A 19597-nucleotide genomic window follows, 5' to 3' on the forward strand; every position below is an offset into this window, starting at 1 on the left:
TCATGTGGCAATTGGCTACCATGTGTAGATTTGACTACAGTTGGGTAGCCACAACATGGGGCCATAGTCATACATTCCTTAATAAGGCATCTACCCAGTGGAATGAGGCGACTCCCCAATGGTGAAATAACCTGTTCTGTGGTGAAACACACACACACCCTGGTTGTTGTGACACATCCATCCAGCAGTGACCATGTGACAGCATATATAGGTCCCTTTTAAAGGTTAGGCTATTGAAGGATCTTTAATGGTCTGAGGTTCTGTTACTCTTAAGGTCCAACCAGTCACTTATCATTAGGGTCTATTTCTTATGGAATGATTGGCAAATAAAATTTTAAGGCATTATTCCTACTCATCTAGCATTTTCCATTTGGCAGGTGCTGGTGAAAGCAGAAAACTGTGTCCTTGTGCGGAGGGTCACATTTGGCTAAAGGGACACAGTTTTCTTCATTACACTTGATCAAAAAATGCTACATACATGTTTATTTGAACCAAAAAATTCATGCCGCATAGTCCATGGGTCCATCGCCGGCCCCATTTAATCCTTTGGGGTAAAAGATAGAGCATTGAAAGCAACTTGAGGCACCCGGCAGTCCCATCTATTGCGATCCAGGTCAGTGGCAGCCTGGCCTTATTGTTCAGGTACCTATTGGGTAAACATTTATTTCACAGACTTTTCTCTCTCCTGATCCCCCATACAAAATTGAAGAGTTCAGACAACTTTAATTTGTATGGGCAAATTTAGAACTTATTTATGAAATGTGTGTTTAATGAAAAAAAAAAAAGTTTATCCAAGAGTTAGGAACAAATGTGACATGTATGTGGAATGCCATGTGGAATAATATGTAAAATCATTATTAAACATTATTATACATGAAATTTCAGCCCCAGTATATAGGTTATAGTTAACTGTCTTAATAAAATAATTTTGCCACGTCAGACCAGGCTACGTGAAGTATTTTCATTCTCAGCAACTGGATGAAAAAAGGAAAGCACTACAGATAAGATATTTGTTCGGGGAGAGATATAGCTCAAAATGACAATGTCACATTTTAATGAGTTCTTGTGGCGCCGTATTACACCGCCGGTATCATCCTCTCACCTGCAGTTCTTCATCCATCACTGTTTGACCCAATTATCAATGACATCAGGACTCGCCCGTCTCAATCCTGGGTTGTGACAGTTTTATGATACATACTGTCATATTTTCATTGCATTCAGATTTCTGAGTGCATTTTCTTGCCAGATAACCGATCACAAAAAATAAAAATAACCCAACAAGATTTTGATTAAACATAATACTAGATATGAAGAATCATCTGCATAAATGTGAGATAGATGAGTGGAAGGCTGCCAGATACTAGCCTTGGGCAAGGAACACAGAAAATGCTATTACAGGAAGGAATTAAGGGTTAGTTTGTCAGGCAAGGAGATACAGATAGGCCTCCACTATTAAGATATATGCTTTACTCTCAGGGTTGATGATTTCAACCTCAGAAGGCATAAGTGTGATGACTCTGTATTGTAAAGAATGGGCAATGAAGCCTGCCCAGTCCTGCCAGTCCTAACTATTTTTTATAATGTTAAAGGTTGTCTGCAAATGTTGATCTTTTTAAAAGTAGCCAGGCTAATCCATTTCAATGTTACCCAGTTCCTTCTGGTTACCGTCTTGGCACAAGGTAGTGTCTGCTCAATCACTTGCTTAAAGGGGTACTCCGCCCCTAGACATCTTATCCCCTATCTTTATCCCCTATCCTGGGGGCGGAGTACCCCTTTAAGTAAGTCATTGCTGTGGCAAGGCCGGGCACTGTTAAAATGGCAGTGGCAAAATTAGGTTAAAAAATATAGCTGCAAGCAGCAATACAGGTGGCCAAGCCGCAGAGCTGGGATATAGCACACGATCGCTGTGACTCCTGATGGTGGAGAAAGGGATCGTGGACGTGTGTGCTTATATTCACATTGTTCTTACCATTATCTTAAGAGAAAACTAAGTTTGCAGAATATTGTGCAATCCAATATGGCAGCCACACCATGTGATCCATGGTGATACAGAAAGTAATCACAAACGCGTGCTCATTTTCCCATTGTTCTGACCAGCAATTTCAAAGAAAATTATGTTTGCAGGATATTGTGCAATCCAATATGGCTGCCAAATCTGGTGATCAATTGTGGTACATAAAGTGTTCGCGAACATGTGTGACCAGTAATTTAATAGAAAATTGTGTTTGCAGAATATTGCGCAATCCTATACTGCCGCCAAATCATGTGATCACATGTGGTATAGAACGTGATTACGAACATGTGTGCTTATTTTCACATTGTTCTTACCAGTAATTTTAGAGAAAACTATGTATGCAGCATATTGCGCAATCTAATGTGGCCGCCAAATCTGGTGATCAATTGTGGCAGAAAGTGAGTACTCTACCACTGCAAAGAAACATATTTTTAGATTAACAATCTACATATTACACACATTTAAAAAGTATATTATTATTAATCATATCTAAATATTATTGGCGAGCGGTGGCCATATTGATTATGCAAATTAGCCAGCTTTAACAACCTTGGTATAGGAGGTTACCATGAACATTTCCGCCAAATTATAAGTTGTTCTAACAAACGTTTTGAGAGAAGAATATTGAGAAGAGAAGTGTGTAGAATATTGTGCAATCCTATATGGCTGCCAAACGTGATTGATTGTCTTAGGGTATGTTCACACTGCGGAATTCCACTGAATTCCGTGAGCAGAATGCTGCGAGTAGAATTCTGCCCAATGAACATTCCCATCAGTCTTCCACGAGACCCGTTCACACAGCGGAATTTCAGTGGGGACAATTCCGCCGCTGAAATTGTTCTGCGCAAAGAAAGAACATGTTCATTCTTTGCGTGGAATTCCGCAAGTACTGCATAGCCGTCAATGGTGACAGCGCAGTGCCCCGCGGTCCTAGCGCCGAAGATAATTCGCCTGACAGAATCTCCGCTCGCACAATTCCACAGTGGGAATATACCCTTACTCTTGTTTTGCTTAGTATCTCATTGTGGAAGTCTACAACTGCAGATGGTTTCATAAACAGATCAGAGGTCAGAGAAGTAAAGTCATAAAACCTCTGACACTTCCTGATAAGACACTGAACACTGAGAAAAACTAAACATGTTAACCTCTTCCTTACAATTTGTCAGCACACTATGTGGCTATTACATATGATCTAATATGGACAAATAACTTTAATGTTTAGAAAGTGGCAGATCTTTGCATATGGCACTGAATATTGTAACCTAAAACAAGATGGCTGTCAGATCATCTGATCTAGGACCTTTATGTAAGAATGACCGAGCACAATACAGTAACCCCCCGACCTACGATGGCCCCGACATATGATAAAATCGACATACGATGGCCTCTCAGAGGCCATTGCATGTCGATGTCAGCATCGACATACGATGCTTTTATATGTCGGGGCCATCGCATTAACTGCTATCCGACAGCGCAAAATGCTTAAGCTGCTGTCGGATAGCAGTTTAAGCATCCCTGGCAGGTTCGCTTACCTATTCCCGCTGCTCCGGGTCCACTTCGCGATCCTCCGGTGTCTTGCGCATCTTCTCCAGGGTCCGGGCCTCGCTTTCCGGCATCGTTATTACGTCACTACGCAGCGTAATAACGTCACCAGAAAGCGAGGCCCGGACCCTGCAGAAGATGCGCAAGACACCGGAGGATCGCGAAGAAGACACCGGAGCAGCGGGACAGCATCGGGAGCCCCTGGGACAGCATCGGGAGCGGTGAGGACCTGGTCCGGAGCGACGGGGACAGGTGAGTATAACTTCCTATACTTTACATTGCACGGATCCCTCAACATACGATGAATTCGACAAACGATGGGTCGTTTGGAACGAATTACCATCGTATGTTGAGGGACCACTGTATAGCACTTTACCATTGAGCCTAATTTTGTAAATAACAGTGAGCATATTACAGACATTTTAATACAGTGGCTTATTGGCTTGCAGGGATTGGCTTGCAGTGGCCATATTGATTATGCAAATGAACCAGCTATAACAAACATGGTACAGGACATTTATGCCAAAATATGAATGATTCTAATAAATGGTTTCAAAGAAGATGTTTATAGAAAATTGTGCAATACAACATGGTGGACATACCATGTGATCAAAAGACTTGTGATGAACAAATAGTTAACATAATGACAGTTTAACCATATAGAACAATTTATACATCTATATCGTTAGCAGTTGCAGAAATGGAGGTTTGACTATTGTGCAAAATCTTGGCAAACAAACCAAGATGGCTGCCTGACCATGTGACCTGTGACCTTTATGTTACAACAGAATATGAATACCACAGGGCTCTACCTTTCGGCAACATTTTATGACTTTTAATGTAACAGTGAGGCAATTGCAGGCATATGAATAAACCACATAGAAATAATATACATTTTTCTTGATATTTACAGAATTTTATAGGCCTGCCAAACCATAACGTGAAACGAACATGTATGAGTCTAGATCACAGTGTCACTATACACAACTGTTTGTACATCTGTAATGGTTTCAGAAAGACAGGTGTTTACATATGGAGCTAAATATTGTCACCTAAAACAAGATGGCTGCCAGCTCATGACCTTTATGTTATAATAAATTATGGGGGACATTTTCTCCTATCACCCATTATGGCGGCCAAACCATGTGATCATATGTGGTACAGAAAGTTATCATGAACATGTGTGCTAATTTTCACATTGTTCTGACCAGTAATTACAGAGAAAACTATGTATGCAGAATATTGCGCAATCCAATATGGCTGCCAAATCTGGTGATCAACCGTGGTTCAGAAAGTGATGACAAACATGTGCGCAAATTTTTGCACGGTTCTGACCAGCAATTTCAGCAAAAACTAAGTGTGCAGAATATTGCACAATCCAATATGGCTGCCAAATCTGGTGATCACTAGTGGTAAAGAAAGTGATGACAAACGTGTGCTAATTTTTACATTGTTCTTCCTAGTAATTTAAGAAAAAACTATGCTTACAGAATATTGCGCAATCCAATATGGCCGACAAATCTGATGATCAAATATGGTCCAGAAAGTAATCACAAATCTTTGTACTAATTTTCAAATTGTTCTGACCAGTAATTTCAGAAAACCACGTATGCAGAATGTTACACAATCCAATATGGCTGCCAAATATGGTGGCCAATTGTGGTACAAAATGTGAGTAATCTACCATTGGGCAAAGAAATATAACTTTAGATTAACAGTGTACATATTATACACATTTAACAAAACTGCATATCATTATTAAAAGGGTATTCCAGGCCAAAACTTTTTTTTTATATATCAACTGGCTCCGGAAAGTTAAACAGATTTGTAAATTACTTCTATTAAAAAATCTTAAAGGGGTTATCCAGGGAAAAACTTTTTTTTTTTATATCAACTGGCTCCAGAAAGTTAAACAGATTTGTAAATTACTTCTATTAAAAAATCTTAATCCTTTCAGTACTTATGAGCTTCTGAAGTTTAGGTTGTAATCTCTGATGACACGTGTCTTGGGAACCGCCCAGTTTAGGAGAGGTTTGCTATGGGAATTTGCTTCTAAACTGGGCGGTTCCCGAGACAGGTGTCATCAGAGAGCACTTAGACAGAAAAGAACAACCCTAACTTCAGAAGCTCATAAGTACTGAAAGGATTAAGATTTTTTAATAGAAGTAATTTACAAATCTGTTTAACTTTCTGGAGCCAGTTGATTTATATAAAAAAGTTTTTTCCTGGAATACCCCTTTAATCCTTCCAATAGTTATTCGCTTCTGAAGTTGAGTTGTTGTTTTCTGTCTAACTGCTCTCTGATGACTCACGTCTCGGGAGCTGTGCAGTTCCTATGGGGATATTCTCCCATCATGCACAGCTCCCGGGACGTGACATCATCATTGAGCAGTTAGACAGAAAACTTCAGAAGCTAATAACTAGCAAATCTGTTTAACTTTCCGGAGCCAGTTGATATATAAAAAAAAGTTTTTGCCTGGAATACCCCTTTAATGCTATCTAAATGTTACTGCCAAGCGGTGGCCATATTTATTATGCACATGAACCAGCTTTAACAACCTTGGTACAGGAGGTATCCATGAACATGTCTGCCAAATTATAAGTTATTCTAAAAAAACGGTTTCAGAGAAGATGCTTGTACAATATTGCGCAATTTAACATGGCGGCTAAACCATGTGACCAAGAGTCTTATAATGAACAAATCTGACTCATACAGCAAATAATATACCTGTAGCTTTAGTGGTTCCAAAGAAGAAGATTTTTGAATATTGTGCAGAATTGCCACAAAAACCAAGATGGCGGCCTTACCATGTGACCAATGACCTTTATATTACATAAGATTATGCAAAGCTCATGGGTCTACCACTGTGCAAAGTCTCATGAGTTTTGGAGTTACAGTCCAGCAGATATAAGAATTTGAAATTTGCGGCAGAATAATAATACCGTATATACTCGAGTATAAGCCGATGGGGGTGTTTTCAGCACGAAAAATCGTGCTGAAAACACCCCCCCCCCCTTGGCTTATAATCGAGTGAACTCTCCGCCCTCAGTGGTCTTCAACCTGCGGACCTCCAGATGTTTCAAAACTACAACTCCCAGCAAGCCCGGGCAGCCATCGGCCCCGGAATAGTCACGTTGCCTTGACGTAGACGCAGAGGGACTTCATTACCAACGTCTCTCTGCGTCGTCATCAAGGCAACGCCTCTATTCCGGGCTCGAAGCGCCGGACGACCTCCCCATCGGACAGTCCTGCAGCACCGGACCAGCGCACCCTAACGTCCCGCCGAGCGGAGGTGAGTACAGAACTAAAGGGGGTGAGGGGGGGGGGCTGGATGATGTCGAAGACCGCAGTGGTCTTCAACCTGCGGACCTCCAGAGGTTTCAAAACTACAACTCCCAGCAAGCCCGGACAGCCGATGGCTGCCCGGGCTTGCTGGGAGTTGTAGTTTTGAAACCTCTGGAGGTCCGCAGGTTGAAGACCACTGCATCAGACATTGACAAGCGGTGATGATGAAGGTGGGGGGGGGGGGGGCTGATGACATGTGGTGATGATGACAAGGGGATAATGAAGGGGGGGGTGTGGGATGATGACAAGGGGATGATGAAGGGGGAGGGATTATGACAGGGGGATGATGAAGGGGGGGTGTGGGATGATGACAGGGGGATGATGAAGGGGGGGTGTGGGATGATGAAGGGGGGGTGTGGGATGATGAAGGGGGGTGGGGATGATGACAAGGGGATGATGAAGGGGGTGTGGGATGATGACAAGGGGATGATGAAGGGGGGTGGGATGATGACAAGGGGATGATGAAGGGGGGGGTGGGATGATGACAAGGGGATGATGAAGGGGGGGTGGTATAATGACAAGGGGATGATGAAGGGGGGGTGAGGGATGATGACAGGGGGATGATGAAGGGGGGTGTGGGATGCTGACAGGGGAATGATGAAGGGGGGGGTGGGATGATGACAAGGGGATGATGACAGGCGGTGATGATGAAGGGGGGATGATGACAGGCGGTGATGATGAAGGGGGGATGATGACAGGCGATAATGATGATGAGGGTGTTAATGACGGGGTCTGGATGATGACAGGGGGGATGATGTATTTCCCACCCTAGGCTTATACTCGAGTCAATAACTCTTCCTGGAATTTTGGGGTGAAATTAGGGGCCTCGACTTATATTCGGGTCGGCTTATACTCGAGAATATACGGTAATAATAAAAATAATAATCTGAGCAAAAAAATAGGTGTCCAGTGCAACTTCATTGCTTGGCCACCTAAAAATGAATCAAAATGCAAACCTAATTTGTCTTCTGTACCCCCAGTAAGAAAAAAAAATCTGTTCTCAGAGCCTCGCGTGCAGTACATATGGGAAGCCGTTTCTTCATTTTGTGCTGCAATTGTTATCATTGTCTGCCATATTACAGATACAGTGATACGGCATACAGTAACCTTAAAGGGGTACTCCGCCACTAGACATCTTATCCCCTATCCAAAGGATCTCCATGCTGCACCTGGCACACGTTTAGAGCATCGGGTTCAGCACTGGAGGCTCGTGACATCACGGCTGCACTTTGCCCGTGACGTCACGGCCATGCCCCTCAATGCAAGTCTATGGGAGGGGACGGCTGTCACGCCCCCTCCTATAGAGTTGAATTGAGGGGGCGTGGCTGTGACATCACATGTGGGGCGGGCCGTGAGGTCACAAGCACAGAGTGTTCAATCCGTGTATCGGATGTGTAGGGTGCCGCAGCCAAGATTGCAGGGGTCCCCAGCAGCGAGACAGCCACAATCAGAGATCTTATGCCCTTTCCTTTGGATAGGGGATTACATGTCTAGGTGCGGAGTACCCTTTCAAAGGGGTTTTCTGGTCTGGCTGATTACCCTTGTTCTGATGCTGCTGTCTGCTCACACTTGCGGTATTGCTGGTGTCAGAGGCAGGTCATCGGTTCTGTATCTGACAGCACCCAAGCTAACTCACTGTGCCTGCAGCGGTCAGACATGACTAATTGTAGTTTGTAATGACAGCACTCATTTTACAATAACGACAAAACAAAAAAACAAATATTTGTATTGGTAAATTGAAAAGAAAAATTTTGGAGGGTTTTGTTTTCACGGTGTTCACTTACATAAAAATGATATGTTTTCTTTTTCTGTCAGTCAACACGATTAAAATGTTAACATGCATTTTATTAGGGGGCATTCACATTCCGTTTTACCATCCTACTTCTTCTCACGATTTTTTACTTTGAAATCGTACAAATCTGCATGCCAAGTCGTATCCATTGATTAATGATAGACAACAAATGCATCAGTTTTGATCCGCATCCGATTTTGCAGGATTTAAGGTCGGAGGTAAAATCGTGGTTGACCACGATTTTTCGTCCAGATTCATAGTCAAATGGAAATCGTGTCCGATTTTTTTATTACTGATGTCTATGTAAATTGCATGTAATCATGTGACTGTGCGATTCTATCATGCACACGATTTGTTTGTACGCATGAGCAGTAGACTTCAAAACACATACACTTCAAATATATAAAGCTTTATTGCCATTGGCATACTTATTAATTATAAAAACAGGATAACATTTTTATTGAAAATCGGATGGAATTTTCATCTGTACGATTTTTGGACACTATTTTAAAATCGGATGGCAAAGTCATTTTTACATACGACTGTATACGATTTTTTGCAATCCGATTTCGTCCGATTATCAGATGGTTAAATCGTGATGTGAACCTAGCCTTATTGTACTGCTTTTAAAAAAAACCTCTTTAAACTTACACGTTACAAAATAAGTATGTTTAAAATCACCCTATCCTGACCCTTTATAACTTTCTCATTTTTCCATATATATGTATGAGGGCCCTTTTTTTGCACCATGATCTATAGGGGGGGGGGGGGGGGGGGGTGTTGTACTACTTTAGCGTATATGTGACTTTTTAATCACTGTTTTTATTAATTTTTTTTTGGAATGTGATGTGACCAAAAAGCAGCGAATTTGAACTTTTTCTTCTGCTTTTGCGCTGTTCGGTTCAGTTCTCCATGAAACAACACACCGTCTGGTCTTTGTGACAGATCGCCCTGTCTGTCCCCCCCCCCCCCCCTAATAAATGAGTCCCCCCCAATCAGCACCTGTCTGGCCTGCCCTGTACCCCTCCTTCCCTATTTAGGGGAGCAGACTGTCATAGGCAGTGTCTTGCTGCAGCAGTGCTAGCTCTGAACCGACTGTTAGGGTGTGCCACTTTGGGACTACTCTCCTTGACTAGTCCTGATGAATAGAGTGTGCATCATGGAAGCGAATACAGCAAATAGCGTATAAGGCGTTTTGTTTATAAATTAGATTCTGAATTTCAATTTACAAAATAATATTCTAAGAGTATTTTCAAGGGAATCTGTCAGAAGTTTAAATGAATTAAAGGGGTACTCCACTGGAAAAAAAAAATTCTAATTAATTGGTGCCAGAAAGTTAAACAGATTTGTACATTACTTCTATTAAAAAATCTTTTTGCTCCACAGGAAGTTGATTTGTTCTTTCCAGTCTGACCACAGCGCTCTCTGCTGACACCTCTGTCCATGTCAGGAACTGTCCAGAGCAGGATAGGTTTGCTATGGGGATTTGCTCCTACTCTGGACAGTTCCTGATACGAAAAGAGGTGTCAGCAGAGAGCACTGTGGTCAGACAGAAAAAACAACTCAACTTCCTGTGGGGCATACAGTAGCTGATAAGTACTGGAATAGATTCTTTAATAGAAGTAATTTACAAATCTGTTAAACTTTCTGCCACATGTGATTTGAAGAAAAAAAAATGAAGAGTACCCCTTCCTTCCTTCATTCATTTATTAAAGGGGTACTCTTTTCATGCATTCTGGTGCATGGGATGGGCCCGGTCCCTACTGTAGTGACTAGGACTACAGCTGCAGTTCTAAGCAAATCAATGTGCAACAGTGGTGCTGTTTTTCGAATCCCCAGACAACACCACTCTGTCCTACAAGGACCACCTCTCCTTATGTTCTTAATGTTATTGTGTTACAGAAGTATTAAGCCTGGTATATTTTGTTTAAAAAGTACCTGTCATCAAACTAAACTTTTAATATATTGTTCCTTATGTAATTATAAGGAACTTTGCTATTAACTTGCTATTAAAATTCTCAACCTTTGTATGTTTTTATTGTGATTAAAAAAACGGCCACTAGGTGGCTCAGTTCTGTTCCCTGCGTAAATCAAACAGTTAGTTTGGTCTCCTCCCAGCCTAGCTGGGACCAAACTCAGAAAATGTGCGTGGAGCATGGCGAGGCACAGCTCTAGCAGGCTTCAGTGACATTGCGTCTGCTAGGGAGCGCCCACTTTCTCCTGCCGGGATCTCACACAATGTGAGCAAGGGGAAAGGTGTGACACAGAGCTTTTTTTAAAGCTCAAAAAACTAATTTTAAGGGCAGGAGGGGTGTTAGGAGTAGTTAGGTAATATAATCTGAGTTAAAGGACAACTGTAGTACAAGACTTTTATATATTCCTGTGCCCGGGCCTCAAAAATAAACAAAATAAACTTTAACTCACCTTCCTATGTTCCCCCGTTGGTCCGGTACAGGCCTCACAGTCCAGCAGTGCTAACCTCATTCCACTTCCTGGGGACGGGGACGCCGGAGAGCCATTGGCGTATCACCGGCCGCTAGCGATGTCCTGCCCCGGCCGATGATAGGCTGAGCCCACTGTCATGTAAGAAGCCGGCCAGAGCTCCTTACATGACAGTGGGACATCGCTGCGGCCAGTGATACACCGACGGCTCTGCGGCGTCCCCATCCCCAGGAAGTTGAATGAGGTTCGCACCGCTGGACCGTGAGGTCGGGGAATGTAGGAAGGTGAGTTAAAGTTTGTTTTGTTTATTATTGAGGCCCGGGCACAGGAATATATAAAAGTCTTGCACTACAGTTGCCCTTTAAGTTTAGAAAATATGGTTTGATGACTGATACTCTTTAAAAAAATATAAAAAATACAAAACCTCTCCCTTCATGTAATTTTCTTATACTGTAATTATAAGATTTCATATTCTAAAATAAACTCTTTAAACTTTTGTCTCCCTAAAGACTGTCCGCAGATGCAGTGCGTTCACCCTTACATTTCCCAGGAGCCGGATGAGCTGTCTCTCGATCTGGCAGACCTGCTCAATGTCCTGGACAAAACGGATGATGGTATGTGTTCCACAAGTGACAGGCTTGGGTCCCAATGGACATGTGCATTGTGAGATTGCCAATAAGACTTTGACAGATTTCAAGAGCAGAATACCTGTGTCAGGCCGGCAGACTGAATGGCTTTTCTGAGTGACTGGCTGAGGCTAGCTATTTGTAGCACAGTGACAAGCCTGATCTGCTCAACTGTTATCTGAATATAAAAAAACAATATGCAGAGATTTCATTAAGTCTTCTGGAAGGGCTGTGTGTAGCATGACAGCCCGGCCCAATGTGGTCGGAGAGTGGATAATTGTTACGTAATTGGCCGTCATACTCTTATGCATTAGTACTGCACACCCATTGTGTTGGTCAATGTACCTGTAGATCACGGGTCTCCAATCTGTGACTTTCCAGCTTGTTTAAAGGGGAATGGGCAGCTGAAATTCACTTTAAAAAATGCTGATTCTGTTAAATAGGTTTTTAGGTATAGAGATGAGTAGTACCTTTCTTATATCTGTCCATGGTTACAAAACAAATAAATATTGGTGCCAAGTCTTAGAGGCGTTCCACAGCCTCTGAAGGGCCCCAGGCTAGAATACCTCCCTGCTCCTCCTCTCTCTCCTGGCATGATTGGCAGTCAGGGCTTGGTTTTCTAAATTTCTAAATTTCGCAGTGCATGCATACTAAGGCGCACACGTGTAGAGCTTCCCTCCTGTGAGCAGTGTCTTCATTCACTCACCGCTAGTTCGTCTGGAAGCCAAGCCCATGCTTAAAGGGGTATTCCAGGAAAAAAAAAAACATTTTTTATGGATCAACTGGCTCCAGTAAGTAAAAAAAAAACGTAATCCTTCCAGTAGTTATCACCTGCTGAAGTTGAGTTGTTCTTTTGCTGACACCTCTGCTTGTCTCAGGAACTGTCCAGAGCAGTATAGGTTTGCTATGGGGATTTGCTCCTAATCTGGACAGTTCCTGAGAAAAGCAGAGGTGTCAGCAGAGGGCACTGTTGTCAGACAGAAATGAACAACTCAATTTCAGCAGCTGATAACTACTGGAAGGATTACATTTTTTTAATAGAAGTGATTTACAAATCTGTGTCTTCTTGCATGTAGACCTATGTAGTAGTCAACAGTAGTCAACAGTTTATTACAGTGTTTCCCAACTAGTGTGCCTCCAGCTGTTGCAAAACTACCACTCCCAGCATGCTGGGAGTTGTAGTTTTGCAACAGCTGGAGGCACCCTGGTTGAAAAACACTGGTTTATTAAGTGGAATACAGCTGGCTGATTTCCTTTAAGGTATAAAAACTCTGCTGTAGACTTTGACTTTCTATTATGCTGTTGACGGGTAAGTGAATGGGTCTACATTGCGATACCATACCAGAAGCAAAGGAGCTCTCTGCTGCCTTTCAAGTCTCCTGCGATGCAGCTAACATGGTGGCATGTTGATTTTAATTGGAATTTGTGCGGCTTTATTGCTGCTTAAGGGGGGAACTTATTTTAGAATGACTTTATTGGGTCACTGTGCGTGGCAGGCATTTGGGGAGCAAATGTGGGGTACTATAATTTTTGAGGGTGACGCTATTATGTGTGGAGCTTTATGTTTTGCACTCCGTTCTGTACATATGTACCCTGCTTTTTTGTGGTCCTGTATGTTACGAACTTGGTTCTGGTACCATATGTATTTTATGAGCTTATTTCTGATACTGTAACTATTTAACTAAGGCTGGGTTCACATCACGTTTTTGCCATACTGTTTTCAATCAGTTTTTCTAAAGAAAACCGTACGGCAAAAAAACGGATGGAACAGTATGGGAAAAAGTAAACCGTATGCGTTTTTAAACAGTATACTGTTTTTAAAAGTGCATACAGTTATGTCAGTTTTTATAGAAAAAAACCCCATACGTTTTTGAAAATTTTGTACATTTTTAATGGGAGGGGTCTTGGGTGGGGACTTTAGGATTCAAATGCGCATGTGCAAAGTAAAAACGTATACGTTTTTCCCGTATGGAACCGTATACATGTGCGTTTCCTATTGACGTCCATGTTAAAAAAAAATGCATGCGGTTGCAGTATGGCTTTTAAACCGTAGTCAAAACCTTGGTTGACCACGATTTTGTCTCCGGTTTAAAAACCGTACTGCAACCGCTTATGTTTTTTTTTAACATACGGGAAAAACGTATACGTTTTTACTTTGCACATGAGCATTTGAATCCTAAAGTCCCCACCCAAGACCCCTCCCATTAAAATGTACAAAATTTTCAAAAACGTATGTTTTTTTTTTCTATAAAAACTGACGGAACTGTATGCACTTTTAAAAACAGTATACTGTTTAAAAACGCATAATTTACTTTCTTCCATACTGTTCCATCCGTTTTTTTGCCATACGGTTTTCTTTAGAAAAAAGGATTGAAAACAGTATGGCAAAAACGTAGTGTGAGCCCAGCCTTATCTGGTTGTATAATGTTGCCCAAGCAGTAGAACCACCCATGTCTCCAGTAGGGATCGACCGATATTGATTTTTTTTTAGGGCCGATACCGATACTCTGTGAAGGTTAGGGCCAATAACTTATACCGGAATATCGGTATACGTTATTGGCTATATACCCCCCCTGGCGACTCCGCTTTAGATCATTGAACTGCAGCGGCTTTTGCCTAAGGCTGGGTTCACATCATGTTTTCTCCCATACGGGAGCGCATACGGCAGGGGGGAGCTAAAACCTCGCGCTCCCGTATGCGCTCCAGTATGTAATTAATTTCAATGAGCGGGCCGGAGTGGAACGTTCAGTCGGCTCATTTTTGCGCTGTATTCGCTTTTTTCCCAGACCTAAAACCGTGGTCAACCACGGTTTTAGGTCCGATTGTAAAAGCGCATACGGCGTAAAAATGAGCTGACCAGCCCAAACGTTTCACTCCGGCCCGCTCATTGAAATTAATTACATACTGGAGCGCATACGGGAGCGCAAGGTTTTAGCTCCCCCCTGCCGTATGCGCTCCCGTGATGTGAACCCAGCCCTAACACAGCTCTGTATGTGTTGTTGGGATCTGATAATTCTACAGATTAGAGTAACATAAAACGTTTGCATTTAGGGGGTGAGAAATGGCTGTGATATTTGCTCTACGAGCCTATGTTTTGCAGGGCACACTCCAACTGAATGGGGTGTGCACAACAATAAATATGTACCTATAGCTCTACCACTAAGTAGTGGATTTGTAGTCAGCTGCCACACCAAATGGGGGAAACCTGTTAGATTCACCTCTGCTATTGGTATCAAATGTTCTGTTCATTGCAGGATTTTACTTACAGTAAATTAACTCTATACCTTGTAACATTTCAGGTATATTTCAAGTATAATGTTCTTTTTTTTTTCATTACTGGAAACAGAAGAAACAAAAAATAAATTAAAAAAAACGGATCAGGCTGATACATTGTATAAAGCTTTTATTCATTAAACTGAGAAGATTCACAAAGGCCTGTTGTTGAATGTCTCCAAGTACTCATTTAACTTGAAGCCAAGGTTGCTTATACTGAGCCTTGAGCCATCACCTTTCCGAATCTTATACCATATGGTGCCAAGTACCGTAGTTCTGGGATTAAAAAGCAAATTCCTCCAGTGGAGCATGTAGCGTGGTGATCGTGTGATCTTCTGATGGTTCATTATGAGGTATAGACAGGCCTCCTGGACCACTATCACATGTAGTTTACCATCCCATGTCATTTAAGTCTTGAGTATTTCTAAAATTCAATTCCTTTAAAGCATTGCTATGGCTGAAAGGAAAAGGTTTGACATGTCAAAAGTGTTCACCAGTCTTTTTCATGGTTTCGAAACCCCACTGACTTCTAGATATAGCTGGGAGAAACACATAGTTGTACACTTCACTCCTCGGCTCGCCGCTCAGGCTGACTTACAACAGCTTGTATCCTGCAATGAGTCTCATCGAGCTGTGAGCTAGGGGGTGAAGTCAGTGATCAGCACCGAGACCCCAACCGATCAAATCTTTTCATATGTCTGTGTTTTTTATAATTAAAAGTAATACATTTAGAATTTTGAACCACTCAGATATCATTGTAGCTACACCATATGCATATCAACATTTCCCTGTCATTCGGTGACTTTCCTGTCAATCATGTGCAGCAGTGTCTCATGGGAGATCTTTTAATAAGTTAGTTTGAGATTTGTGAGATTTAAAAGAGACAATCCCTGTGTAAGGCACCATGCCCTTATGTGCTACACTAGGCATACCACTGTTTATTAGTTTTGTACAACTGTTCATGTATAAGAGGGGGTATTTTCTTGTCATGTTATGGTAAGTCATGGTAACTCCCTAGCATATGCCATCACTTTATGATTAGTGAGGGTCACACCTCTGGGACCCTCACCAGTCCCGCACAGTGGTGCTCCTGACCATAGAATGGAGCTGGTGACTGGGAATATCAGGATTGGCAGGATTCCCAAAGGTTATTCCCCACCGATCATAGACTGATGGCACATTCTACCAATATGGCGTCTCTTTATAAGATGAGAACACCCCTTTAATGTAGACTATTAGTGGGTTCTCTGTATCCAGGTACACTTCCCTACTCAGACTTCTTAGAGCCATAGGCTGATCATGATTTTGCTGCCATCCTTGTAGACAGTTCATAGAGCAGAAGTCTTTATCCATTTTCATTATTAACGTTTCGATTGCATCTAACCTGACTACACAGGGTTTCTTTGTTACCATGGAAACATATAGGCTTGGCTAGGAGCTGTATTACCAAATAGATTGGAGACTGTTTATGAAGACTACATGCAAATTAGCTTTTTTGCATACTTGTGAACATAACTTGGTTGTAAAGCTAGACATATAGTTTGTGTGTGTGTGTATATGTGTATATATATATATATATATATGTATGTATTTTTTTTAAACTTATTTATAGATATACACACAGGATAAGGGCACGTGTACTGGTGACACACTGCCTTTTAATATTAGTTGTGATTACATGTTAATTGTTACAATTATATCTAATGAGGATCTATTATGTGATTTAATATTAGTATTGTCTTTAAATACTAAAAGATAAGTATTCCTTAAAAAAGAACCTGTCATCCTGTTCATCCTAGCAGAAAGAACAAAGAGTGATCCAGCAATTCAAAGGAAACATACGGTTTTATTTGGATTCTTCAAGTAAAAACTGCATCCACTTCACATCACCACTGCCATCTAAGGGTGGTTTCACACCACGTTTTGTACTTACGGTTCCTGTATACGGCTGGGAGGAGGGGTGGGCGGGGCTTAATCGCGGCGCCCGCACTCAGCCGTATACGGGAACCATACTTAATGCATGTCTATGAGCCGACCGGAGTGAACCGCAGCCTCCGGTAGGCTGCGTTTTCGGCCATTTGCGGTTTCCCGACTGTAGGCAAAAACGCGGTCAACCACGTTTTTGCCTGCGGTCGGGAAACCACATACGGCCGAAAACGCAGCCAACCGGAGGCTGTGGTTCACTCCGGTCGGCTCATAGACATGCATTAAGTATGGTTCCCGTATACGGCTGAGTGCGGGCACCGCGATTAAGCCCCGCCCACCCCTCCTCCCAGCCGTATACAGGAACCGTAAGTACAAAACGTGGTGTGAAACCACCCTTAGATGGCAGTGGTGATGTGAAGTGGATGCAGTTTTTACTTGAAGAATCCAAATAAGCCATATTTAAATTGCTGGATCACTCTTTGTTTATTTTTTTGCTATATTGTGGTACCTGAGTGCTGGATCCGCGCACGAATAGAGTGGGAGGTTAGCTGGACTTTCATCATTTCCTGTTCATCCTGCCTGAACCAAGAGTCATTTTGGTGGCCCCCAGGGGCTTTTCCCAGTATCATTTGCCTTAATTGATAGCACACTCCCAGTTTAGACATATCCATCAATCAAGGCTGGTGGAGTGTGCAGAAGCCATTGGGACCGCCCATATGACTCTTGGTTCAGGCAGCATGAAAGTGATGACCACTTTCCCTTAAGCTATTTTTTTGGCCATGAGATATAATGCAGTAGAATACTTTGTGTCATTTCATTCACATGAATAGATTGTACTGGTTACCCATAAAGGTTCAGTCTTCTGTGTCCATGAGCATCTAGTTTTTGGGTAGGGTCACACGTAACGGATCTGCAGTTCGGCCCCTGGCCTGCTTGCAGTTGCAAACCGCCGCTACAAGCAGCCACACAGGGGGCCTGCGAATCGGCGAGTGCACTCTGACATCGTGGAGCAGCCGCGATGTCTGAGTGCAATGCACATGTCCAATGTACTCAGACATCACGGCTAACCGCGATGTCTGAGTGGACTCAGCGATTCACAGGCTGCGAGCAGGCCAGGGGCGGAGCGAGGTGGGGAATGGGGGTGGCAACAGGTGGAGGCACAAAATGGGTTGGGTCACCGGCGGATCCGTAGTGTAAAATACGCTGCGGATCTGTTACATGTGACCTTACCCTGTCGGGTTAATATGGTGGCTTTATATAATGTATTAGAAGATACGATTAGAGGATAGAAATGACACCCATACTCATAATAACATTCAGAATAACAATACAGTTTTCCCTTTCTCTCCCAGGTTGGGTGTTTGGTGAACGCTTGCATGACCAAGAGAGGGGCTGGTTCCCCAGCACAGTGACAGAAGAAATACTGAACAAGGACATCCGGACACAGAACCTGAAGGAGTGCCTCAGGGTGCACAAATCTGATGAGGGGAGTCAGAACAAAGACCGGCGGAAGATGGGGAGCAGGACGCGGCAGTGACCCCTGAAGATGGCACGGGGCAGCATGCTCGGGGATGGGATGGGGAAGGAGCAGTGTGTCTGTGACGCGATGCAAATATTCTATATAAATATATTGTATATTATCTACAAATGTGTGTTACTGTTGTACAGGCACTCATACATTATTGCAATAGGACTGAGCGGGTTTAGGTTTGGAAGCAAGGACACATCATGCACACAAAGATGAACACACACAGAGTAATATTTATAAAGATTATATATTGGGTTTATACCTTGTATAGTAGACATTAGTAATGTATGAAGGCAGACTTGCCTAAACTGTGGTAACAGTACTACAACTCCCATCAACCTGCGCTGGGAGCTGTTATTCACAAAGAGCTGGACTGCTGACTACAGAAGCCCGTCTCCTGACAATAAAATAATAAAAAGGCCTAAAGAATCTTCTTCTCTACCATATATATCATTCCACTGGATTTATTGGGAGAGGGTCATGTATAGAAATTGTCTTCTGGATGTCTTTTATCTCATATGTGCGACATACAGTATGCATAAAGATGTCTCCTTATGTTTAAGGAAAATGATGGAGAAGACACTTCTAAATCTGCCTCTAAATGTATCTATATATCACACAATGATATAATACATTTTAGGGATAAAATAATCTATGTACATGGTGCAGCTATTTGCTTCATGTTTAGCCTGTATTATGACAGTTCCCCAGCTGACACTTTTATATATGTTCCTCCTTATGTTGTTTTGTTTTCTGCAAGTGCCAACTGTATTTCCCAATCCTGTCTATATCTTGGTGTGAGCATTCTTCATCATGTTTTATATTCGTGGTCATGCAACGTGCTTTAATAGATGGTATTTTGGGGGGTGGGGGTTTGTATTGATCCCATGTTGTGGCTTGTGCATGACGTTGGGTTCTATGAACCCGTGTTCTCAGTACGAAGCCATTGATAAAGCCATTACTTGGAGTAAAAGGGATCTATGTGCAGTTCACTTGTGTTTTAGCTCACAGTTTCAACTTGACCATAAAGGGTAGAAACATAATGTGAATCTTTATTGGTTTAAGCAGCAGAGAACTTTCTGAGTGTGATAACAATCAGAGCGATGAG

At 42.4% G+C, this 19597-nt stretch overlaps 1 protein-coding gene across 3 annotated transcripts in view; it reads left to right on the forward strand.

Moving 5' to 3' along the window:
* Nucleotides 1-18599, forward strand: part of NGEF (neuronal guanine nucleotide exchange factor) — a 251721-nt gene extending 233122 nt beyond the window's left edge. For all 3 annotated transcript variants that reach the window (XM_056564624.1, XM_056564626.1, XM_056564625.1), the window contains 2 exons: nucleotides 11646-11750; nucleotides 18314-18599. In XM_056564624.1, the coding sequence (XP_056420599.1) occupies nucleotides 11646-11750; nucleotides 18314-18498 (290 nt within the window). In that variant the 3' untranslated portion in view covers nucleotides 18499-18599. The remainder of the gene's footprint in view (nucleotides 1-11645; nucleotides 11751-18313) is intronic.
* The last annotated feature ends 998 nt before the right edge of the window (nucleotides 18600-19597 follow it).

The sequence above is a fragment of the Hyla sarda genome, chromosome 3, assembly GCF_029499605.1.
Source record: "Hyla sarda isolate aHylSar1 chromosome 3, aHylSar1.hap1, whole genome shotgun sequence".
Lineage (NCBI taxonomy): Eukaryota > Metazoa > Chordata > Amphibia > Anura > Hylidae > Hyla > Hyla sarda.